Source organism: Mustela lutreola, chromosome 1 (genome assembly GCF_030435805.1).
Source record: "Mustela lutreola isolate mMusLut2 chromosome 1, mMusLut2.pri, whole genome shotgun sequence".
NCBI lineage: Eukaryota > Metazoa > Chordata > Mammalia > Carnivora > Mustelidae > Mustela > Mustela lutreola.
The window spans coordinates 61761310-61787339 of NC_081290.1; the positions used below are offsets into that span (position 1 = coordinate 61761310).

The following is a 26030-nucleotide window of genomic DNA, read 5'->3' on the forward strand; positions in this document are numbered from 1 at the left end:
CAGAGAGGGTGGTGTCCCTGCGCCCCAGCAGAGCTCCCTCACTAAGCCCTGCCTGAGCAGCCTCCCTGCCCAGAAGCCCACAAGGGTCTCCGTATGTTATACCACACCTTGCATCCCAACACGCTTCAACCGAGTCAACTGCCAAACACCCATTCAGTTCCTACTATGTGACAGGCACCCAGGCGTTCTTAGCACCCTAAGAGTAAATGAATGCCTCTAAAACAGGATATTTGAAATATTGTCAAAACCACATTAAGCAAAGGAAAATTTGTGGCTGTTCTCAGACTTGTTCAATGTTTACATTAAATACATTTGAATAATGCATTTTAAGTCAGTTTTTCTTATTTCTTGACAATAGCAAGAGATGGGAGCTGGAAGGGTTAGAAGCCTTCCTTCAAATGAAGATGGTTGCAGCAATCACATACATCAAAGTAATATTTACAGCTACATTTGAAAAAGAGAGAGAGAGAGAGAGAAAGAAAGAGCAGTGCTTTTTTCCGCAGCAAATTATTTCAGGATGTGTCATAGCATGCTCAAGATATATTAAAAAGAGCAACAGACGATGCTTCTGCAACCTGTTCCAAACCATTTATAAACCTAAATTTAAAAAAAAAAAATCCCATATGCATACAAATCTCTGTACCGCTGCGTATTTTATAATGAAAGTATTATATGAGTATAAATTCGTATTTGAGATATATAAATTAAATCAAAATGTCTGAAAACTACATATTTGGGTCTACCGTCATACTTCAAGAACTATTAAACCGATTAATTCATTCTCTGTACAAATGACAATTATCAGCATTTGGCAGGGAGGAGAGAAGAAGGGTGCTGTGGGCAGGCAGGGCAGACCCCTGGAGCGCCGGGTCTCGGTGCCAGCAGAGCGACCTCAGTCTGACAAGCCCATTTCCTATCTCAGTGCCTCATATACTTTAGAAAGGTTATTTGAAAGTGAATGGGTAGGCCGTCTTGTCCCCCACTGATCCCTGTATGTAAGGCAGTGCCTGTGTGTGGGAAATAAATAGGGGACCCCTGCAGTGTGCAGTATGCAGTGTGAACATAGTAGGTTCTCAATAAATAACAGTGGCTAATGGTCGCTAAGTGGTCATGTGACCATCGTGTGACCAGGTGCTGGGCGCCGTTTTAAGAGTTTAATAGGTGCTGTCTCTCTGGATTCCCACAGTCCAAGTGTTATTAATCTCCTTTTTATAGGACAGAAGGCATGTCCAGGATCAGTAAACTCCCCAAGGCTGATGAGCCTGTTGCTTTTCTAGTCATTACTGGTATCTAAAACAGCGTTGGCACTCCATGCGGCTGCCCTCAGTACTGCCAGCCCTTAGTTAGGTGAGGGGTCCGTTCCTGCGACAGGGGCAGAGGGCTGTCCCCCAGCCTCCTCCCACACAACCCACACACCACCCCCCACACATACACTCAAACACGCATGCGCCTCCGGACCACAGAAGATGTCCACGCTGATGCTGTGCCAGGGGCCCCCCCATCTGATGGGGTCCAAGAGATGATCCAAGAAAAACACAGGAGCCCATCCACATCCAGTGCCCACGACGCGTCCAAACTGCTGATAGGAACGTATCCTAGAACTCCCCATAGAATTCATTGAGCTGAATCCCCAGTATCCACTCCTGCTCTGTACTGCGCCCTAAAGTGCACAGAAAATGGAAAGATTCCGATTGATGTTTCACTATCGAGTCCAAACTCAAATCCGTAGTTAAGTGCCTAACGAGCACCAGCCACCACAAAAGGAATTTTGGCATTTAATCCTTGCAGTACTGATCTGAAGTAGTTATTGCAAATCCCATCTTATAGATGAGAAAGAGAGTCTGAGAGAGGTTCCATTGGCAGTCAGTCACAGAGCCGGTCACTGGCGACAGCTGGATTTGGATTCAGTCTCACCTCAAGTTGAGTGCCATTTCTGGGCTCCAGGTGACCCCAACTTTCCGTTATGTCGGCATAGTCCTATGGATTTCGTTTTCTGTTCCTGGGAGTATCCATTCGGCTCGTGTCAAGACTGCCATGAAGAAGGAGCATGTGCATGGCACCCCTGAGAAGAACAGCCACATCCATGACACAGCCTCACAGCCACAAGTCTTGGAGTGTGGCCCTGGACCAGCATCCATCATCACCACCTGGGAACTCTGTAGAAATGCAGATCCTCAGGCCCTGACCTCCGGAATCAGAAGCTCAGGCGTGGAAGCCCAGGCCTCTGTGTTTCAACAAGCCCTTCTGGTGAACCTGGTGCCCATTCAAGTTTGAGAACCTCGACTTTATCATCGTTACCTGGAGTGCAGCTTCGGAGCAGGAGCAGGAGGTCTCTGGGCCCAGCACTTACTCTTCCCTACCCACTACCTCCAGGAAATGGGAAGAAGAGAAGAAGTTGCAAGAAGGGGGCCGGGAGGGTAGGAGGAAGGTGGGAGAGTTCAGTGCACTAGGGAAGTGGAAATTCAGAGTTGAAGACACAGCCCTTGCCATCTAGATGCTCAGTCTCTGGTGGGGGGAAAGTAAAGGCTGGTATTACAGATCACAGGACACTGTGCCACGTGCAGTGAAAGAAACAGACGCAGGCCCCGGGGGACCTCCAGGGGACACTGGGGGCACTAACGGTCAGGGAGACTAAGGGCTTGCCCACTAGGTTCCCAGCCATGCCTTCACACTCTGCAAGTGGAGACCCTTCCCATTCCCGATGACAGCACTCTAGTCAACACTGGCTCATGCGTCCCACACTCCAATGCTCCCAATCCCCTCTCCTCATTGACTATCCATTTGTTTCCCTTTGCCAGGAATATGTGCCGCAATAGTTAATTCCCCAGAGGTTGGGGGAGGGGAAGGTAAGGTACAGGTGGCTGTAATTCCTCAGCACCCCCCCCCCAGCCAGTCCTTACCCTTCAGATGCAGCAGCCCTGTTCCTATGCTAGGAGGCCCCCTGCAGGACACTGGCAGCAGGCAGCCCTCCTCCAGGAGACAGACCCAGTGTCAGGGCTCCCTCCTGCTTGTTGCTCTTGATGTCTCTGCTTTCACCCTACACCCCTGCAGTGACCCTGAGCATCCATGACACTGACAGGTCCCTAAGAATACCACTCCCTCTGGCCCTCCTTGCTGGGCAGAAAGAGGAGTATTTTTCTAAAACGTGGCCAGCTGAGAGCCTTACGGAGGGCCCAAAGTGCTTTCACAGAGGGAGTGTGGACTACTGTGTGGTGCCCCGTTCTTGGGAACTCCTCAAGGTAGATGCTCAGGAAGCGTTGCTGAAGGGACGGGAGGAAGAAGGGCTGGAAGGACCCAGCAGGAGGCCGTTGGATTGCACGATGCCCGGGGCCTGGCACATACTAGATACTTGAACAGGTGGTAGAAGGAACTTTTACCCGAAGGAAAGGATTGAGGGACACAGAGAAAAGACAGAACAAGTCAGGGAGGGCAGGAGAAAGGGTCGAGGCCATGGACTTAGGAGCCGTCCACCAGCTGGAGGAGCGCCAGAGCTAAACTGGGCACACAGGGCACACCAGGCAGCCACAGCCCTGGTTCTCTGCAGTGTAACCTATCCAAATGCCAGATAGGGTTGTTTTCACCCTTCAGTATTTGTCAAAGACATGGAGACCCCACACAAGAGGGATCATGCGTTTTGTCCTTGTCGAGGAAAGAAAAAACACAAGTTTTAACAATGAGATTTAAATTGGAAATTCATAACTCCACACTCCCTTTGGACTCTCCAAGTGTGTTAGGAAAGAAAACAGTAGGGGGAGGCTCACAGGCCTCAGAGGGATCCTGAGGGGGTGAGGGGGGAGCCTGAAAGTTCCTGGGAGGTGTGAGCATTCACACTTCCAGACTTTTCCCTAGGATCCTTTCAGGGACGGCCCAGCCTGAGTATGTGTTTTGTTTTGTAAAAAATAAGATAGAAAAGAGGAGGATTCTTGAAACTAATCAAGGATTCCTTTAACCAAGAATGAGCCCATTCTTTCACTAATTAAATATATGCATTGACTTGAGTCGACCTTGGTGTGAGTTTCATCTACTGCAAAGTAATGTGGGTGTTGGGAGTGGTTCTCCAGTCTGGGATCCGTAACGAAAACGAAAGCCTGTTCCAGAGGAGTTTATGTGGGACACATGCACACGCGTGGAGCAGGTTCGTCCCGTGTCGTGGACTCTCTGCCAGCCCTTGCCAGGGCAGGTGGGTCCACATAAAGACCCAGATACGGCTGACCATGCATCTCTAAGCTGCCCTACTCTTGCGACACCCTCTAGTCTCTGCTTGCCTGTGCACCTGTACCCTGCATTCATTCCCTCGTCAGTGCACTCACTCATGCTTACTTGGCCACACATTTGTGAGTACATGATATGTTCCAGGCATGTTCTGTATTCAGTGCCTTGTCTCCCTTTTAGGGACTGGGGCCCTGAGGAAGGGAGTTTGAGAAATCGAGCTGTACTCTGTTCTGTTTATAGGGGTGTGAGTTCCACTGGAGAAGCACCACATGAGCAGAGAAGAGCTCTGACAGCCACACGGGAAATTGGGAAAACCCGCTGTCGAGGCTGGTACTCACTCTCACTGAGACAGCTGCACAACCACATGGCCTTTCTGTGATGCAGCTCTGAGCAGGCTTTACCCAGCGTCTCACCCAATTCCACCTGCCTCCAGGACCATGCGGGTCTTCTAATGCTCCCCTGCTGGTTCCTCACTCTGGGCATGAGCACACCATGCCTTTCCACACTCAGCTCCCACAGCACCCTCATGCCAACCTGTACTCCCTCCAGTGCTGGGGAGGAAGGAAGGTGTACCCCACCCACAGACTGGCTGTACCCTCAGGAGAGGGGTAACCTGGGCCTCGGTCAACCCAGCCCCAAAATGACAGGACCAGTTCTGGTAGTTAGCCCTAACACTGAGATCAAGATTCCTGTCCATCAGGAGTTGCCAGGAGATTTGCTGAAATGATTTACATAAGGCTCGCCCTTTACCAGCACGGAGCAGGCATCCAAACAGAGGGAGGAAGGCAATGAATTTAGAACTTCAGAGTCGAGTCACCTTCATTGCTCTTTAGACTATATTAAAAGTGAATTTCAGTCTAAAGAACTCTCTTAATGTCCAAGATGGTGCTTAAGGTAAGAGGTGGAGCTGAACCAGTTAATCTTGGAGGCTTGGGACAGGGAGTGGGCTGGCAGGTGAAATCACACTGACTGTCTCCCAGGGGGCTTGTTGTGCATTCTGCTCCAGCAATGGATGCCTGGGGAGACCCAGAGGGGACCACACACGTCACACTCGAAGGGGCGATGAGGAATTATCCCCACACCAGGAACTTGACCCTGGAGACAGGACCCAATGTCGTCTCTATGGGACAGGAAAAACACACCATCCAAACTTTGTTCCCATGGATAAGTAAGACGCAAGTGCAACCCGCCTATCCAATCAGCTCCTGTTCTCCCAGGAGACAAGGGGAAAGGAGGGATGGGTTTAATTTAGTGCCCTTTGCAGGTTAAAAATTATTAAGCCTATTAAATTATTAAGAAGTATTAAAAATTAAAAATAATTCAGAAATTGAAATTCCTTATTTGTAATAAGGCTTAAATATTGAAAACCACAAACCGCCGGAGGCCAGTCTTGTTCATTTCATATTCCGTAAACTCCCCCCACCACAATGTGGACACCTGCCTGCACAAGCCAGAGATGCAGAGGAAGGCCTGCTGCCCAGAGGCTCAGAGGTGGAAGGAGCACGGAGTGGGAAAAGCAGAGGGGTGGCTGCCGAGCCATCCCCCTGTCCAGCCGTGGCCTGTCCACATGTGGCCATGTTATGGATGCCGTTGATGCAAAGGAGCCAAGGAGCATCCTTGTAATTCCCTGGCAAGAGGCAGCTTGCTAACGAACATGTGGGGCTTTCTTGAGCATAAAGAACACATCGGATCTCCATGAAGTTTGCCAGCAGCCTCTTTTGCTCATCACCCTGGGCTGTCCGACTGCAGAGCGTTAACACAGGAGCCTTTTCAGGTAGCCTGTCAGCTGCCTGTCTGCACTCCAACCAGACATAACAGTGGAGTGCAGGTCCCCTCTGGGGTCCCCTCCTCCCCAGGCCCTCCCAGGCCGGTTCCAGGCTTCCTCCTCTCCCTCTCCCCTTTCCAGGCTCAGCTGGAATAACAACGCTGCTCCCGGCTCTGCTGATGCTTCCTCTGCTAATTCATTTGGCTTGCACTGACGCACAGAGGGCCCTGGGGTGCAGAATCCCAGAGGATATGACATATGAATGAGCCTCATCCCTTGGGGACCCTGCCAAGAGGGAGAACGGAGGAAGCTCCCAGGAACGGAGTGCTAGTCAGTCTACTCACTGGAAATAGATAAGGGTAGGCTTGGAAATAATAAGGGTAGCGGGACACCTCTTGGCTCCGCTGATTGCTTGTTGGGCCACTTCACTTAACCTCTTCCGAACTTGAGCTGCACCTGCAAAGTGGGGAAAGCCAGCCAGTGGGAGCTGAGCCTCGCTCAGTGCGGGACAAGCTCCACTCTTCGTAGGTGTCAGAAGACCCCCAGGTCTACCTTTGAGGGTCTGAAACTTGAAACAACAAATTGGACAACATTGCCTCTGACGTGCTTTTCAGCATGATCAGTCTTTGATTCCAAAAACCAGGTGAAGCCAAGGTCAGAAGGACAGAATCCTAACTTAAAAGTCCAAGCTCTTGCTAGGCTCCCCAAGGACACTGCCTGTGCTGGGTGTGATGCCTCCAGGCAAGGGCCTGGCTTGCCACACTCCCATCAGGCTCGCTGTGCACATCACTTACATTCCCTGTGTCATGAGTGACAGGTCTGGGGAACCTTCAGAGGCCTTGATCTAAGACAAATATGTCAAGGAAGAGCCTGTAAGTTCAAAGTGTCAAGAAAAAGCTCCAAGGCCCCAGATAAGTGATCTGCCCCTTCCTGGCTGGCATACTGTTAATTTCTGCAGACTGTCAGGCAGCTTGAAAAGATGCCGAGAGCTAACCACAAGGGCTCCGAGACCACAGCGGCACACTGCCTTTGGGCTTGCCACCATCTGGGGGCGGGGGTCAGGGAGGCGGCGAGGACAGGGGGATCCAACAGGCTGGTGTCAGGCCTCTCGCTCTCTGTGGGACTGGGCAAGCTGGGGAGCTCTCTGAAGCTCCCATTTCCTCATCTGTAAACTCAGGACAGCATTAGTCACCCCACAGGGCCACTCTAAGTATTAAAACAGCAGAGGACAAAGGGCAAGCAGGCAGCCAGACTCAAGGGCGGAGGGCTGTGGTCTCCTGGTTACTCTTGTCTCCCGGCTTAACTATTCAGTGCCTGATGTCCCAGCCACCAGCCAGGTCTCATAAATATTTACACCTGGTGTGTGTTGCGATGCTCAGTTAATTGCTCCTGTGACGTACTTTGAGAGCCTCCGAGGACAGGTGCTGCGTGGGGCCCAGGATTATTAAAGGCACAAACAAGTTGGCTCAGAAGCAGCACCCTCCAGAGCCTTCCGTCGCCCCAGAGTTTTTCAGATCTTTGCCCGAAATCTAACCAAAAGGTATTTGAAAGGCACCTTGTCCAATGTGAATGTGGCAGCCAAGCAAAGACCCTACTAGAAAATGGACAAGCGCACGTACAAGAAACTCACAGGGGGAAAAAATCCACTAAAACCACTTGGAAGATAATAACAATAATTCAGTCTCACTAGGCATCTAGGAAGTAAAACAAGTAAAATAAGGAATCAGGTGCCAAGTAGGCAGGATCGTTTCAAAGGATGGATTTAAGGGTGGTGAGACCCAGCGAGACGGTCTCTTCCAGCTCTGTGGATTAGCCTCCATTGATCCAACCCACGTGGAGAGCAACTGAGTGATCTACAGACAGGGGCGTGGATGGCCCCCATTGCCTGGCCTCTTCACTGCACTTGGTGGAGTCTCTCCATGGAAATATTTCAGGGATTAGATGAGAAATGCAAGCATGGATATTCCCTGCAAGATCATTCACCCTAATAAAAACTAGGAAGAACCTAAACGTCCCCTCCAAAAATCGCCAATATCACCCAATAAAAATAAAATCACCAAATAAATATCCAAATAAATATCATGTCTTGGAATAACAGCTAAAGATAGATAATGCATTTTTAACATCAGCAGCCCATACATTCCTGTGCTACTTTTATACACCTGTATGTTTACACACACATACCCTTCTTAACATGTGTGCGTAGGTATAGCAGACTTGCCAAAATATTACCTGGGGCACTGTTGTTTTCTTCTCTGTGCATTTTTCTCTTTTCTGGATTCTCTATAACAAGATGTTGTTTCGGATCTAGAACAGTAAGAAAATGAAGAAATCATTCCGTAGGTTGATCTGGGAAATGTCTGTCGTGGCTGCCACTCCTCTGGGGAAGGTGTGTGGCCCGCATGCCGCTCACACTGACCTTGGTTCTCTTTCCTTCCCTAGGTCATGGCCTCGAATACACAATGCCACCGGTGAGTCAGGGGCCCTCTGTCACCTAAGCAGTGGGAATGCCAGCATGGCTCTGTTACTCTTCCTTCCATTCCTTTCTGCTTTTCTTTCAGTGAAACTATTGGCCTGTTCCAGCTGGCATTAGCCACTGACGGTCTCTCCCTCTGGTTGCTCCTGGAGTGCAGCCTGGCCTGTGACTTCCATGAGCTTTGGAAGCTGGCAAGCTGATGGGGAACCCTGGCTCCCCACTTTTAAGCTGTGAAGCCTAGGTCCCTTTGGGCTCAAGTTCCTTCATCTGGAAAATGTGTGAAAGTCTGCCTAAACGTCAGGGTTGTGGCCATTCCTTAGCACTCGTACAACTGAATTCTATATAATGGCTTCCCCCTGAAAATATGTGTTGCACAGATGATGGATTCATTTTATGCTTCTCTTGCATCTCTTTTCAGAGCCTAGTTCTGAATCAATCCCATTAAAGTTTAAGTTTAAGTACATACTCTTCATCTTGGAACACTATTGTTTCAGGGAAAGTCCAATAGAATGTCCCTAGAAAGCTGGTGGCCACAAATGATGGCTGCAAAGAGACAGAATAAAGTGAGAAATAGAAAAGAAATGTGCAAAGAAGGTATAAAATCATAGGAAGTGATGCAACCTGCCAATGAGCTCCAAGGTTCATACGGTGCATGCTGGAGCATGTCCCAAAGAGCCACGAGGAGGGGAGAAAAGCAAAGTCTGAACTGCAAGTATGAATATAGATAAGAAACAAGCACCCAGCTCTAATCTCTTACAGAAAATGCTTTTAGTAAGCTTCCCAGTCCTTTGCTAACAAAGGTTGCTTTCTCTCAAGGTAGATGCTTCCAAACTGTACCAGAGTCTTTGATCCCAAATACACGTCCCTCCATCAGCTCGCTACCCCTTCCCACCACCCACTTAGAGTCCTGGGGGTACTCTAGACCCTTCCAAAGGGGATGGTCCCTGCAAAGGAAATTGCCAATCTGACACAGGGGCTGGTGAGTTATAAACCACATGACCCATACCCCTCCCCCTTCGCTCCCTCTCCATGTTCCTGAAGACAGAGAAGAACTGACAGGTGGGTATTCCATTTAACTAACAACATTCAAGAGACAGAAGCTGGGGTGGGGGGGTGGAGATGGACAAAAACAAATCAAAATCCCAAGAAAACTGATTGAGGTAAAGCTGCCCAGGCCTGCCCATACCCACTGGAATCTATATTCTGCTAAATATATTAACGGCAAATCACACCACCCCAGTCTATGCACCTTTATGAACCAGAACAGGTATCTATTAAAATATAACAGAACTGATGTTATTAAGGATGCTTGGGATTCACATAGCAGACTGTTTGCCACGATATTTATAACATTTCTAGATATTTTTAAGTTGCTTGCGATTTTTTACCATGGGATTAATTGAACATATGGTGGGGCTTCAGCAGGAGGGAATACTATATAGCCATTAAAAAGATGACACTGAAGCATATTTAGTGACATGGATATGTTCTAGTCTGCTATTCTATGACAGAGAAGGCAAGAACACAGTGTGCTCAGACCTACAGAGGTTATATCATGTGTGCACGTGTGTGTGTGAGTGATCAGGCTACAATCAAATATTTTTAGTGGGTGTCTTGGTAGGGGGACTTTATAGTAATTTTTACCTCCTTCTTTTTTCCTCAGCTGTTATCTTATAATTTTCTACAGTAGCATATATTTTATATGCTAAACATTATATATATAATACATATTACATAACATATATACATTCATAACATATTATATATATATACACATATATACATATATATATATATATATATATATATATATATATATATATATACACATTCCAGGCCTGGAAAAGACAAACACCAAACACATGTTCAAACTTGGACAATCTGTCAATACCAATACCTTCTGTGAGGCTGATTTACAGAGAATAGGGCCATGTTTTTCCATAAAAATAAACTCAGGAGTTTCTCTCCTTCCACTGATTAAAGAAGGAAATGAAAGAAGATAGCCCTATTTAGAAAGTGGTACTTCTCTCTTAAGACACCGTATACAATAAAAACTCTGATAAAGATATATATTGGCTATTGGCTATTTCAATTAAATGGACAAGAAATTTCATTTTGTCCAGGAGCACTTGTTTTATTTTTGTTTTTTTGTTTCCCAAAGAAAGCAGTCTTGAGAGTTGGTTTTTCCCACTTTCAAAAGAAAAATTAATAAGGATTTTAGGAGTAGGTGGAGGAAAGGCAGGAACGGGATACATGCACATCCAATGCCCCCTGCTGGCCCTTTATAGACATTGCAACATTTGTATTAATTTCGCCGAGGCTGGTTTTTCCCGCAAGATGTGGGCAAAATCAGTGGACAGAAACAATGTGAAAAGTTAGTGGTTGAATTGCTGGGAAAAGGTGTTCCTCCAATTCGCATAAGCACAAGCCAGGATTTCAAATCGCCCATGATTGGTAAACGCAGCGATTCAGAGCTGCCTTTAAAATGTATTGTGTATCAGAATCACAGTAGTCACAAATGTGTATTCTCAAGCCCACCCCAAGGTCTGTGCTTTTTCACAGGTCTGTCGTGAGACTAGTGAGTCCTTGCCTTCCCGGGATAACTCCCCTCATGGAGTGCTAGGGCTGTCTTTGGAAAATCACTGGTTGAAGCAACAATAAATAAAAAGGAAGCCATGAAGACTGTCTTCACTAGGAAGCTGCTTGCAATTCCCTGGATGACGACTATCTCAGAATATTTTATTTAAATTTCAACAGAAACCGTGCAGTTCCTAAAAGACAAACACTGGTGAAGGCAGCACAGGAAAAGAAACGAATCTGAAGCCCTAGCTAGGTCTGGAGCCCAGACTTTGAAAACTGGTTCTCCCATGACATCAATGAGACCTAGGATCTGTGAATGAGAGAAAATGGAAACTAACAACATAATGAGTCTCTAGTTTGTGCCAAGCATTTGATAGATGTCTCTAATTTAGCTGTCAGATGCTGATAATACTCACAGTGTAGATTAGGTAAACTGAGCCCAAGAGAAGTTAGATTACCCCCCAGGGAATAAGTCAGCAGAGTAGAATTCAGATCTGCCACAGTACTCTTGTCCCTGCTGGGGGCAAGCAGTGTTTTCATCTTTCAACTGAGGTTGTCAACCAGCCATGTCACTGAATCCCTGAGCCTCACAGCTAGACAGGTTGTGCTCAACAGACCACTGGGGAGAATGGACAGAGCCACACCAACAGAGTTGAGTGTTGAAGAACGCACTGCTTTTTTTTTTTTTTTCCTTAAATGAGAACTCTGTAAAAAAACAAGTTCCTAATACGGATCTGAAGGCAGAGGACTCACAATCTGGATTGAGTGGAAAAGATTTGTTCATGACGTTGAACTTGAAATGCGAAACACAGTCATTCATTGGGGGGACACATTGCCAGGTGGTTATTTCTTTAAATTTCTCAACTGCTGTTTGGGGGAAACACTACTTTTCTCGTTCTGCAAGCTGATATTCGTTAACTGGGGCTTATGCACTTGCCTGAGATCACGTGGCCAGAAACAGCCAGGTTTTGAACCTAGAATTTCTAACTTCTCATTCAGCGTCCATGAAATATGTGTTCATGACTTTTCTTCAGAAGCTCTGCCACCTTTTCGGTGAATTCCAAAGCTGACCTCCTCAAGGAGATTAAACAGCAAAGGCTGAAACACATGTTCAGAAAGAAATCACAAGGGCTTAAATGTGACTTGTTTTCTTCTATGTAAGTAAGTCCAGAGGTAAGCCCTCCAAGGTTGTTTGGCAGCTCTGCTCCCAGGTCCTCAGAGCTGCTGCTCCCTCCCTTGCATTAGCCTCAATCCCACTGCCTAAAATAGTGATAGCTGTGCTCTAGGCAGCAGGAGGATGGAAGGGAGGAAAAAAAAAGAAATCAACAATGCACAACAATTTCTCTTCTGAAAGTTCCCTGAAAACTGAATTGATTTTCCACCTCTTCCATTTACCAAAACTTAGACTCATGGGCGCATAGGACTGCGAGGAAGACCGAGTTGTAGCAAGTACTTGGTCTAGGTGCCCATGTAAGCAGCTGATGGTCGGGGCTTCCAGGACGGACTGGGGAAGTGGACAGTGAGAGACATACAGCCTTCTCCTCTACAGAGTTCTAGTGATGGGGCCTTGGGACCCTCTGGCCTCTCCCTTATCACCAGGTATTGCTGAGTAAGACCAGCTGGCTCACCAGAGCCAATGCTCACCTTCGCCATACCTCTCCCCACCACCACCCCCCCACCCTCCAAAATCTTGTGACTGCATTGAAAACAGAAGCTGGGTCTGCTTGGGGAACCTGACTGGTTTGGGAATGCCATCATCTGAAAAGCCCGCTGACTCCACTTCCCAGAGAAAGAGGAACTTCAAAAGCACTCCAGGCTCCTTATTTTCACTTCCCTTCTTGCACCAGAGAACAAGACTCTCTTAATGGGACCTGCTGGGAACTATTTCAGCCGGTGATTTCCTTTAAATGCAACCATCCCACGGAGCCAGCCCTTGGGGACACAGCCAGCACCCCTGTGCCAGTAGAGGCACTAAAATGCACCAGCCTCGGGCTTTCAGAGGCTTCCGTTCAAGGATGTGTTTACAAGCGCTGATGTCAGAACTTCTCTCTAACTTTATCTAACATGGCCCATTCCCTCATGGAAGGGAGTCGGAGCTTCTAAGTCAGCAGTCCTCAGACATCAGTGTGAGTCGACATCCCCACAGAAGCTTGTGAAGAAACTAACTGGTTTGCACTGTGAGCCTGGTTTTGCTTTCTTTCCTTACTTTTTTGTTTTTGGTTTTTGATTTTGTTTTTTTGAAATGGAAAACAAAAAAAGTGTGTTAATCAGGAAGAGCTAACATCCATAATGCATAAACTACATATGTTGGCAGTTTAATAAGGATTTACTTCTTGTTCACATAACAATCCAATGTGGATCGAAGGAAGTCTTTTCCCCAAATGCTCATTTGGGATTCACTCTCCTTTTATGCATTGGCTTCCATTACCCCTGAAGACCTCAGGGTCTTCTCTCTCTAGATGGGTGTCGAGAGGGTCACGAGAAGGAGAGGGTCAAGTGGATCATCCAGAAGGGACGCCCATGCACCCACCTTGTCCTGGCGGCTAGAGCACCATGCCATGTGGCACAAGGGACACTGGGAGAAGTGTGCCAGCCAAGGGCCCACAGGGAGAGGAAATGGGACTCAGTGCATCTCCTTGCAGTATCTTCAAAGCCATTCGAGGCACTTGAGGTATTGAGGCCCAGGACTGGAGAGGAGCTCCTTCACTTTTACCTAAGATTGGTAGTCAGGGAGGCTCCCTCCAGGCACAGTGTGTGCAGGTCTCTGGGGTGGAAGGAGCTTGGCATACTGGAGAGACTTGAAAAGAAGCTGGGGTAGCTAGTTTCAGAGGAGAGGAAGAAACTGGAAAGACATGCGATCAGAGAGGGACCAGGAACCAGACCGTGCTGGAGGCTGGGAGCCACGGCAGAGAATCCAAATTCCACGGGGCGTGCCATGGGCCACGAGTGACATGAACCGAATCACAGTTTTAAAAATATGCTTCTAAAATTATATCCCAAACCTGCATCATTAGGAACATAGGGACTGCAGCAGATAAAGACAACCCCTTCCCTAAAGAACAGCTAAGGACAGGGGTGCCTGTGTGGCTCAGTCGGTTAAACGCCCCCCTCTTGATCTGGGCTCAGGACATGAGCTCTGTGTCAGACTCCATGTTCAGGGAAGAGTCTGCTTGAGATCCTCTCCGCTCCTTCCCTGGCTCACGTGCTCTCTAAATAAATAAATAAATAAAATCTTCTAAAGGGGGGGGCTGAGTACATACCCATCAAAGAAGTAATCAAACGCTGCCTATTTTTATGTGGGTGTCCCAGTGAGTGAGACAGAAAGTAACTGTCCAGACAATTCTGTGACATTAAGGTCACCTAGAGTGTTCAGAGAGGGGAGCCCCAGGAGGATCTCAAAGCACCGAGCATTATGAAAGCAACACAGAGGAGGTGGGAACTCCAGCTGGACTCAACCCAAGCAAAGACTCAGAAGTGGCATGAAACATATTTGGAGAATCCAGGAGAGTCTCTGGAGGCTCATGAAGGAAGAGACCCCACAGCTCTCCATGTCGGAATAATGACCACATCTGATGAGAACAATTTCCTAAGATGAGGTTATATCGAACTCTGAATCACAGACAGGAGATGCTTCCCTCGGTCCTGCCGGCCAGAGTAGATCCCCAATATTTCAGTGCTCATTTGCCTCTTCCAGGCCGGCTGGTCCTTATGGGTGACCTTATTAATGTAACTCAACTCATGAGAGGGTTCTGGTTGCTACTGTGAAGGGCTGGAAAACCTGCGGGTTTCTCCACCAGGGCTGTAGGTAGGGGTATGATTATGCTGGGACGGGAAGGTGTCCTCAGTGCCCCAGGACAGTGGTAGCTGCAAGTCCTACCACCAGGATGGGCTGGGACTGGGCGGCAGGTGCAGACAGACTTCTGCTCTTGCCTGCTCATTATCTCAAGGAAATTAGCTTTGGCTGGTTAACACGTCCCTGATGCACTGGTCCTAAGCAAATTCCAGAGAGCTGTGTTTCCACTGAGCCAAACTTTCATTAATTTACACATTACAGTCTACACAAGGCTTGGGCATGCTGACACAAATCCCCAGCTATTAATTGCATATTTTGGTATGGTAAAAGAATTCTGGGTAGAAGGGCAAAAGTCTAAGAACATGATGAAGCCAAAACAAGATGCAGAAATACAAATCATCCTGTGGTCCTCTACGTGACTTGGACACAGGCCAGAAATTTGCCCTGAGATTCTGAACAGCCAAAGGAGGAAGGAAAATAGGATCTCTTGTAAAATCAGTGTTTCCCATTAAATCAAAGCAAACCAATTGCCGAGAAGCACACAGCTCCCGAGACCCACTAGAAACTTCTCACATATGTGCTAATAAAGAGGATGTGATAAGAACATTTTCTGCTTATGATGTTCCTGCATGCAGACTAACAGCATGATACTATAATGCAATTTAGGAAAATTAAGTCTAGAGAAAGCAAAAAACCCTGCAGATCATGTGAGCAGTTCAGCGGTTCTGCATCATTTGAGGGTAGAGTTTAAACTAGGGCATCAACCGAGTGCACTAGACGACCTCCAGGCAATCTTCCATAAAATAAGTCCCAGTGAGGGGGTGGAGCATTGACAGACCTCACATGAACAACACTCACTCAACAAACACCTGCCAAGAACTCATTTGTTCATGGGACAGCTGGGTGGCTCCGTGGGTTAAGTGTCTCACTCTGGATTTCGGCTGGGGTACTTATCTCTGGGTCGTGAGATCACCTGAACGTCGGGCTCCGCACTACATGGAGTCTACTTGCCTCTCTCTCTGTCCCTCAGCTCTCCTCCTGATCTCTCTCTCTCTCTCTCTCTCTCAAATAAATCAATGAAATCTTTTTTTTTTAAAAAAAGAACTGTTTGTTCAATGTTGGGCCTGGGCCTGGAGTTAGGGACAGATGAGTGAGTAGACCTGTCGCCCTGCCCATGAAATACTTCCAGTCTGTTCCAGGAGATGGACATACAGCCAATTACAGCAAAATGCGGTGCTGTGCCAGAGGGTAGGGGAGGGGCAAGTAAACCTCCTCATGGGCCCAGAGGCCCAGGGAGTCATGACTGGGTGCATCTGATGGGGAGAAGGCAGGGGAGGGTGGGGGAGGTCCTTCTAACCTGATACTGACCTTCCATAGAAGGAGCGAGCCTTTCTAGTTTGGATACGATTGTCTAGCCTCCTTTTTCATCTCCCTTGCTTTGCAAGAACAGGAGATAGAAGGAAAAGTATGCTAAGTGAGATAAGTCCATCAGATCTCACTGATCTCACTGATATGAGGAATTTGAGAGGCAGGGTGAGGGGTCTTAGAGGATAGGGAGGGAAAAAATGAAACAAGATGAGACCGGGGAGGGAGACAAGCCATAAGAGACTCTTAATCTCAGGAAACAAACTGAGGGTTCCTCCGGGGTGCGGGGGAGGGATAGGGTGGCTGGGTGATGGACATTGGGGAGGGTAGGTGCTATGGTGAGTGCTGTGAATTGTGTAAGACTGATGAATCACAGACCCGTACCCCTGGGGCAAATAATACATTACATGTTAATTAAAAAATAAAATAATAATAATAATAATACGAGAAGAATAAATGAAACAAGATGGGATTGGGAGGGAAACAAACCATAAGTGACTCTTAATCTCACAAAACAAACTGAGGGTTGCTGGGGGGAGGGGGTTTGGGAGAAGGGGGTGGGATTATGGACATTGGGGAGGGTATGTGCTTTGGTGAGTGCTGTGAAGTGTGTAAACCTGGTGATTCACAGACCTGTACCCCTGGGGATAAAAATATGTTTATAAAAAAAATAAAAAATTAAAATACAAAAAAAGATTATAAAAAAATAATAATAATAATAATAAAAGAAGGGAAAGTATGGACATACATACTGCATTTTAGGCGATCGCCTTCAAGAGAAATAAATGGCAATGAACACAACTTCCAGAGAAACACAAGGGTCACTCTTTTCAAAGTGTTTTCATTTTTGTTTTTGTTTTTGTTTTTTTAAGATTTATTTATTTATTTTAGAGAGAGAGAGCCTGAGCCAGAGGGGCAGAGGGAGAGGGAGAGAAAATCCCAAACATACCCTGCACAGAATGCGGGACTCGATCCCACGACCTCTGAGATCACGACCCTAGTGGAAACCAAGAGGCAGTCACCTAACCAGCTGTGCCACCCAAGCACCCCCACTCTCCTCAATGTCTTGCAGTAACACTGGGTCCACTTCTGTTTGCAGGCCAGTACCAGGCTGTCGACGAGCCTCTTCTGGAACATGTAAGTCAGCCTTCCCGACTTGTCAGTCTTTGACATTTACAAAGTGAGTGGTTCTTTTCAAGGGACTTGGGTGAATTTAAAGAAATTTAAACTTAAAGAAACAAAATTTATAAAAGAAACAAAAACATCAACAAGCTTTTCCAAATAGCATGATTTCCTAGCAGAGACACCTGCATTTCGGTTCTTGTGTATAACCTGTCTTCCCACAATACACACTGTAAATCAAACCATTACACTGTATGCCTTAAACTTACATAGTGATGTATCTCAATTATTTCTCAATTAAACTGGAAAAAAATAAATACGTGGATAATAAGGCATTAATAGACAGAGAGACAAAAAAAAAAAAAAGAAGAAGAAGAAGAAAGAAAACTGTCTTCCAATTCCTCAGCTATGAAATGCAGATAAAAATTAACTCGCATGGCCACTGCAAAGATGAAATAAGATGAAAATACCACCACATGGTGCTGGCAAGGGAGAGACGAGAGAATCACTTCCTAAGGCTCATGGTAAAATCTTAAATTGGAACTCACTTTCTGGAAAGCCATTTCATAATAACCAATCAACATAAAAATGCTCACTTTCCTTAGCCCAATAATCCTATGGCTGGGAATTTAAACTAAGAAACTAATCTGATATTTGGATTAATATGTAAACATACTCATTTGTATTTTATAATAATATAGTTAAAGAGAAACACTGCAATCATTCTAGATATTCAATAACAGAAAAAAACAGTGACTAGATTATGATGTATTCATATGATGAAGCCATTAAGAGTATTGACGAGAATTTTAATGACTAAAGAAAATTTGAAATTTATAACATGAACTCAGCTACCTAATTTTATATTAGTTTATTGTTAAATTTTACATCATTTAAATAGTTTTACCTGGCATATCTATAGATAATATTGGGAACAAGTAGATAGAGGAGAGGGAGAGAGAGAATTTGCCTTTAAAATCATTGGTTCTTCACTGTTCCAAAGCCTTCTTTACAATCAGATTAAAGCTACAGATCCTCACCCCGGGACACACATGCATAATCAATCAATCAACCAATCAATCAATCACAAATATTTTATAAAGTAGGAGGCTTGTGGACAGAAAAGACTGAGTTTTAGTTAAGAAAACCCCTGCTATTGATAGTAGTAGGTTGATAATAGATTATTAAATAGATGCAAGTCATTATATTTAAAAATAAAATTCTGTCTCTTTCTCATTCTGGAAAGAGATAAACCAAAATACTAATATTTAGTCCTGGGGGCAAGATTCTCAGGGTCTTGTGTAGATTCTCTACAGACCTGGGGTGATGGTTGCTGTTCCCCCTTGTGTCTCTCTGTGCTCTGACACCACGAAGTCTAGCAAGGGGATTAGACTAAAGATCTCTGTCTCAGATTCTTCTAGCATGTCCAAGATTTCCCAGAGGAACTGCACTCTGCGGAGTCTTGGTAGTTGCTGTAATAGTATGTAAATGATGCCCTTGCAACAAAATGTCCATCTGTCAAATCCCAAAAGGAGTTGCTCCAGGTCAGAACTCACTTCTGTGTGCAGTTCTGAGGGAGAACAGCCCAGCCACCTTCCCCTCTTTGCCACGTCAATTGTGAAAACCCCTGGAGTTCCCCTCCTGGCAGGCTTGCTTTGCCCTGGGCACTCAGCTGTACCAAAACTCAGTACATTAACTAGAGAAAAAGGCTCTATCACGGGCAGGTGTCATGGGCAGATGTCAAAGTAGAACCTTTATGGATATTTTACTCAATTAATCTCCAACTACAACCAAATAAAGCAGATTTAGCCGTCTCCAATTTACAGATTAAGCATGTGAGTCAGAGGGGTTAAGTAACCTCCCCAAGGTCATAAAGTGGACCCAGTTTAGATCTAGGAGTGGGTGACTCCATCTTGGATCTATGCTGCCCCTAAGCAGAGCGATACTATCTGGTTTCCCATCCAAGAATTTCTGGCCAGAGCCCTGCTTTCCTCCTAAGACCAGACCAAGAAGGCACGGTTTCATAGCTGTAACACCTGGATGCTTGGAGCACAGCGTCCAGGCAACCATGCCAATGGCCCAACTCCAGCTTTGTTCAGTGACCTAACCTCTTTCAGTCGGTCATCAAGGTCCCTCTTTCAATCCTGTTCCTACTCCTGGGTCGTTGGGCTGGTCCCTGTTCTCTTAGACCTGAGCCCCTTGAATTTTATAACTTCATAATTGCCTGAGCCCTCAGTTCTTGTAGGACTTAAGCCTTGGTCTCCTTTAGGAGCACTTCGATAGGAATCAGGGCAGCACACTGAAAGCCAAACTCATAGTCTTCAGGGAGCCCACCTCTTATATGCTCTCCCATGGAGAACACTGACGTACTTTTGCATCAAATACGCAGAGTTACTTAGAGCCCACGGAAAGCTTAAAAGGCCTTCCAGACAGGGGTTGGTGAGTCCCCATGGCACTCCTGCTCACCTGGAAATTGGGACCTTCACGAACATTGTCTTTACCTGTACCAAACTGCTTTGGCAGAGCAACGATGAAAAGAGTCGTGCTTGGAGCTGGTAAGCAACTTGCCCACATACACTAGAGAACTGGAATCCTGCAGAGCTGGAATTTAGACACAAGCCTCTAATTCCAAGCCCCTCCACTATAATAAAACCACCTCCTAGACTGCTATGTTCATACAATGAAATAACGTACCTAAAGCATCTAGCGCATGTCAAGTCCTTAACAAACATTAGAGGGGCTCTAGGGGAAGATTGGCAACCTTGCTTTATCTCTGCATTCCTTCAATTGTCATTAGCATAGCAGCAGTCACAGTAATATTTATATACGTGTATGGTATTATATACAACACCATCAGGTATTTTGCTCAAAACTTTAGATGCATTGTCTCATTTAACTTCTGGTTGCCAGTATCACTCTATAACTCTGGGTGATTGTAGTAGTGTGGGTGAATATCATCTAATTCAAAAATAAGTTTGAAGTGGCCTCCACTAAAGATTATCTCTAACTGGGGAAATTACAGGATCAATGAAAAATTTTAAATCATACCCATTATTACACACTAAATCGAGTTAAAATCCATTATTTTATGTACTTGCTTATTTAACAAGCACATATTAAGAATCTACTATGTACAAAAAAAAAAAAAAAAAAAACAAACAAACCAGATATGGTGAAGGCTATAGTGCAGTAACTTTGACTTTAAGCCTTCAGTCTTTGACTATAAAATAATTGGGAGTCCAAAGAAAGACTTAGCAGGCTGTCCAATTCATGTAGTGTGACTAGGATAGGCTGGGAATGAGTGGAATGCCCTCTACAGAATCAAAAAGGAACTTAAAAACTCAGGATCTGAGCCCAGGCTCACACTGTTTGCCATTGCACTCCCTGGCTAAAAGTCAAAATTATGGATGTTGCAACACAAGAAATGCCCTAGATTCTTCACCTTTCATCTTAGGCTCAGAACAATTTTAATACCCGGCACTGGATTCTAGAGGAGGTGGATGTGGCAGAAGACCTAGGTTCTGCCTATCAATGGCACCTACGACATCTGTGGTTTTCAGAAGTCACCATTCCCAGTTTCTATATTTGTAAAAGGAAGATGTAAGTTCTTAATCCTGAGGGCCAAACTGGGAGATGTGTGTGCCAATCTCTTGTAACTGGATCTGTTATTCATAGCTATGGCCATCTGGGGTCTTAGTGGGAATTCTAAGAGAGACAAGGGATCTTTTTGTATGAAAGACCATTGAGATTAGCATCTGGGCTGAAACACAACACAATGCTGAATCCAAATCCCAACACATAGGTGCAGATTCCAGAATTTCTGTGGTGGGGATTACATCTCTTGCTGGGTGGTCCCCAATCCTGCCATCTCCAGTGTTCAGACTTGGATCTCATTAATGATATAGAGAAATACAATCGACATTTGTGTATTGACCATGTATCACCTTGCTGATTGTTTATTAGTTCTAATAATTTTTTTAAGTGGGTTCCTTGGAATGTTCTACATACAAGATCCCATCATCTACAAATAGATCTCCTTTCTTCTTTAATGGCTCATGTGATTACACTGAACCACTCAGGTGATCCAAGGATAACATCCCTATTTTAAGGACAGACGATGAGTAATCTTAAGTACCTCCTTAATGTCCCTTCATAGCAGTACCCAGATTATTATTTGATTGAATAACCAAGAATGGGAATATTTGAGGCCATCTTTAAGATTCTGCCACCACAAGAATTTAACTGCCCAGATTCTTACAGGTTTTCTTCTAAGAGAGTCTATACGTCACTGTAGCCTCTCACCTTTGTTATGACTGAACCTTCCCTTGACTCACTCAACCGTTTCCTCCTGCTTAGGAAAGGAACTTTGCTGTGGCAATTCTGGATGGATCGAAAGACCACATGGATGGCGACTATGAGGACCCTGAGCTTCACATGGTAGAAGCGTGGCCATCAATACAAATTTTGCCAGCCAGGCCTATAAAGGAATCAGAATATGCAGGTAACATCTGGTGTCTAAAATCTGGGAATGCACGTCCATGACGCAATACTGCACGGCAGTTAAAGCTGCAGATGCTGAATTAAACAACTCCAGGCTAAAATCCTGCCTCTGTGGTTTACTCACTGTGTGGCCTTGAGCAAGCCTAAAAAATTCATTTTCTTTACCTAAAAATGGTGTTCATAATAACAGAACTTACCCTCCAAGAGCTCTTTCAAGTTCTCAACAGGGGACTTGGCACAGAGCCAGAACTCTGTAAATACCAGTTGTCATTATCATGATGTTCTTCCTGAGTCCAAGGAGCAACCGGGGAGCATGGCAGAGGGTGGATAGGCAGGGCTGTGGGCAGCATGGGAACTTTAAGACAGAGTTTGCGTAATGGAGAGTAGCATGAAATGGAAGACTTTTCAACTTGGCTGACTTGTTTTATAGGCAACCAGCATGCATGTAGCCCCAGGACATGGCAGCAAAGCCAAGCTTATTAAGAGTAAGGAAGACATAATTTCACATCCACCCTGTCTCGTCCCAACTGGGACATACTCAAGTTCTCTGAACTGTAGATAGAGCACAGGGCTGTAAGCGAAAAGAGGAGGAAGCCCTTGTGATTTCTGAGGGCCTGACCCACAGAGACGAGTCTACAGAAGTTGTTTCAGAAAGAATCACCTTGCAAATAACGATGAAACTCCTTAGCTCATTCACTCAACAAGCAATTACCGAGTACCAGCCGTGTGCAGTTACTGCGTTCGGACTGATCAAGTGACACAAAGATAAACAAAGCAGGATCTCCATTCTCAGGAAGGTCACAATCTAGGGGCAGATGCAGAAAGATCAACAGATAATTAGGATAGACTATGCTAGGTGTGTAATATAGAAAGAAGAACCACAGTGTTGATGTTGGGGTCTTGGTGGGTGGGATCTAGAAAGATTTGCAAAGGGCATGATAGGACAGGGCTTGAAGGGTGGGCAGGAGTTCCCAGAGACTGAGAAGAGTAAAGGATTTTCAAAGAGTAAAGGATTCTCAAAGACTCTGGAATTCACACATACGGACTGAGAGGAATACAGGTCCTACTCCTTGGGCTTCAATCTCTTAATCTGTCCAGTGAGTTTGTAGATATGCACATATTTTGTTAATTGTAATGTGCTGAGTCTACATACGGTAAGACTTCAAATTTTTCTCTTTCCACAGATACACGCTATTTCAAGGGTATGATGGACACACCCAATCCCTTAGACACCAAGACCTCTGTTCCCGCCGAGCGCCATCCCTGGTGCACACAGATGGGGCTGGAGAAAGTGAGTAAAGTTTTGGCCATGTGACCCAAACATGGGCAGGGCAATTCCTAGCAGCCGGGAGCTTCCCCATCTCTCATTCCCAAGGCATCTTGCTGGTGATGAGCACACTGAGTTCAGCAAGGTGCAGGGGAACTGATATCTATGACTACTGAAGTCATGGTCCCGGGGAAGGAGCACCAGGAAGGGAAGAGGACTAGCATTTGGGAAGGTTTTCTGTGAGGCCTTGGGGTGGGCACTCCTCACAGGCACTTCACCTGAGGCTTGCCTCCTTTTCCAGAAGCAAAATTTGACTCAGATCTTATTGATAATAACATGTCATTTTGCCCAGACTATAGGCCCAATGCTGACATCTGATAACAGGGTGCTAAGAAGTAAGTCAAGCAACCTCTCTTAGTCCTTTGTAACCTCATCTGTGAAATGGGCCTAAAAATCTCTACCATGCTTTACTTTGAAAGGCTGTTTGGACCCTACATATAAGAAACTTATGAATATATCCTATAAATAGAAATGCCATATATAGATATATATTAAAAATTTCATTTTTAATAGCACTTTTGCTAATGATTCATTTTCTTAATGCAGAAATACAAATGAATCACCCCTGGAGTTTCAGGGTATACCAGGCATGATGCCCTGTGACATTTTGTGTCCACATTCTCTGTGCAGACCTATTTCATGCAAGAGAGTTCCAGTGTTATAGACACCTGCTTTTTTTTTTCCTTTTCCTATTAAGTTCTGCTTATAAAATGATTTCCCATGTGATAAACAAGCATTAATGGCATAATCTTTATAGATATATCATACCTCATCATGGCATTTTTTAATAATTTACTTAACCATTGAGTAAAAACATTTTTTTTTTTTTTAGTTTTTATTTTTTTTTTATTTTTTTTTTTTTAGGTTTTTCATTTAGTTTCTTTTTTTTTTTTTTTTTTTTTAATTTTTTATTTTTTATAAACATATATTTTTATCCCCAGGGGTACAGGTCTGTGAATCACCAGGTTTACACACTTCACAGCACTCACCAAATCACATACCCTCCCCAATGTCCATAATCCCACCCCCTTCTCCCAAACCCCCTCCCCCCGGCAACCCTCAGTTTGTTTCGTGAGATTAAGAGTCACTTATGGTTTGTCTCCCTCCCAATCCCATCTTGTTTCATTTATTCTTCTTCTACCCACTTAAGCCTCCATGTTGTATCACCACTTCCTCATATCAGGGAGATCATATGATAGTTGTCTTTCTCTGCTTGACTTATTTCACTAAGCATGATACGCTCTAGTTCCATCCATGTTGTTGCAAATGGCAAGATTTCATTTCTTTTGATGGCTGCATAGTATTCCATTGTGTATATATACCACATCTTCTTGATCCATTCATCTGTTGATGGACATCTAGGTTCTTTCCATAGTTTGGCTATTGCGGACATTGCTGCTATAAACATTCGGGTGCATGTGCCCCTTTGGATCACTACATTTGTATCTTTAGGGTAAATACCCAATAGTGCAATTGCTGGGTCATAGGGCAGTTCTATTTTCAACATTTTGAGGAACCTCCATGCTGTTTTCCAGAGTGGCTGCACCAGCTTGCATTCCCAACAACAGTGTAGGAGGGTTCCCCTTTCTCCGCATCCTCGCCAGCATCTGTCATTTCCTGATTTGTTGATTTTAGCCATTCTGACTGGTGTGAGGTGATATCTCATTGTGGTTTTGATTTGTATTTCCCTGATGCCGAGTGATATGGAGCACTTTTTCATGTGTCTGTTCGCCATCTGGATGTCTTCTTTGCAGAAATGTCTGTTCATGTCTTCTGCCCATTTCTTGATTGGATTATTTGTTCTTTGGGTGTTGAGTTTGCTAAGTTCTTTATAGATTCTGGACACTAGTCCTTTATCTGATATGTCGTTTGCAAATATCTTCTCCCATTCTGTCAGTTGTCTTTTGATTTTGTTAACTGTTTCCTTTGCTGTGCAAAAGCTTTTGATCTTGATGAAATCCCAGTAGTTCATTTTTTCCCTTGCTTCCCTTGCCTTTTGCGTAGTTCCTAGGAAGATGTAGCTGCGGCAGAGGTCGAAGAGGTTGCTGCCCGTGTTCTCCTCAAGGATTTTGATGGATTCCTTTCGTACATTGAGATCCTTCATCCATTTTGAGTCTATTTTTGTGTGTGGTGTAAGGAAATGGTCCAATTTCATTTTTCTGCATGTGGCTGTCCAATTTTCCCAACACCATTTATTGAAAAGGCTGTCTTTTTTCCATTGGACATTCTTTCCTGCTTTGTCGAAGATTAGTTGACCATAGATTTGAGGGTCTATTTCTGGGCTCTCTATTCTGTTCCATTGATCTATGTGTCTGTTTTTGTGCCAGTACCATGCTGTCTTGATGATGACAGCTTTGTAATAGAGCTTGAAGTCCGGAATTGTGATGCCACCAACGTTGGCTTTCTTTTTCAATATCCCTTTGGCTATTCGAGGTCTTTTCTGGTTCCATATAAATTTTAGCATTATTTGTTCCATTTCTTTGAAAAAGATGGATGGTACTTTGATAGGAATTGCATTAAATGTGTAGATTGCTTTAGGTAGCATAGACATTTTCACAATATTTATTCTTCCAATCCAGGAGCATGGAACATTTTTCCATTTGTTTGTGTCTTCCTCAATTTCTTTCATGAGAACTTTATAGTTTTCTGAGTATAGATTCTGTGTCTCTTTGGTTAGGCTTATTCCTAGGTATCTTATGGTTTTGGATGCAATTGTGAATGGGATTGACTCCTTAATATCTCTTTCTTCTGTCTTGCTGTTGGTGTAGAGAAATGCAACTGATTTCTGTGCATTGATTTTATATCCTGACACTTTACTGAATTCCTGTATAAGTTCTAGCAGTTTTGGAGTGGAGTCTTTTGGGTTTTCCACATATAGTATCATATCATC

The 26030-nt window shown here is 45.0% G+C and overlaps 1 protein-coding gene and 1 long non-coding RNA gene across 4 annotated transcripts in view; one reads left to right on the top strand and one right to left on the bottom strand.

Annotated features, from left to right (window-relative positions):
• Nucleotides 1-26030, top strand: part of CLNK (cytokine dependent hematopoietic cell linker) — a 174382-nt gene that overhangs the window by 84570 nt on the left and 63782 nt on the right. Inside the window, exons 4-7 of the mRNA XM_059165328.1 lie at nucleotides 8420-8448; nucleotides 17291-17328; nucleotides 21670-21814; nucleotides 22998-23104. Coding sequence (XP_059021311.1) covers nucleotides 8420-8448; nucleotides 17291-17328; nucleotides 21670-21814; nucleotides 22998-23104 — 319 coding nt within the window. The remainder of the gene's footprint in view (nucleotides 1-8419; nucleotides 8449-17290; nucleotides 17329-21669; nucleotides 21815-22997; nucleotides 23105-26030) is intronic.
• LOC131826129 (uncharacterized) overlaps nucleotides 1-26030 on the bottom strand; it is a 125376-nt gene that overhangs the window by 18747 nt on the left and 80599 nt on the right. For 2 of the 3 annotated variants that reach the window (XR_009351434.1, XR_009351440.1), the window contains exon 3: nucleotides 8210-8284. The exons of the other annotated variant lie outside the window; for it this stretch is intronic. This is a non-coding gene — a long non-coding RNA (uncharacterized LOC131826129). The remainder of the gene's footprint in view (nucleotides 1-8209; nucleotides 8285-26030) is intronic. 3 annotated transcript variants of the gene reach the window in all.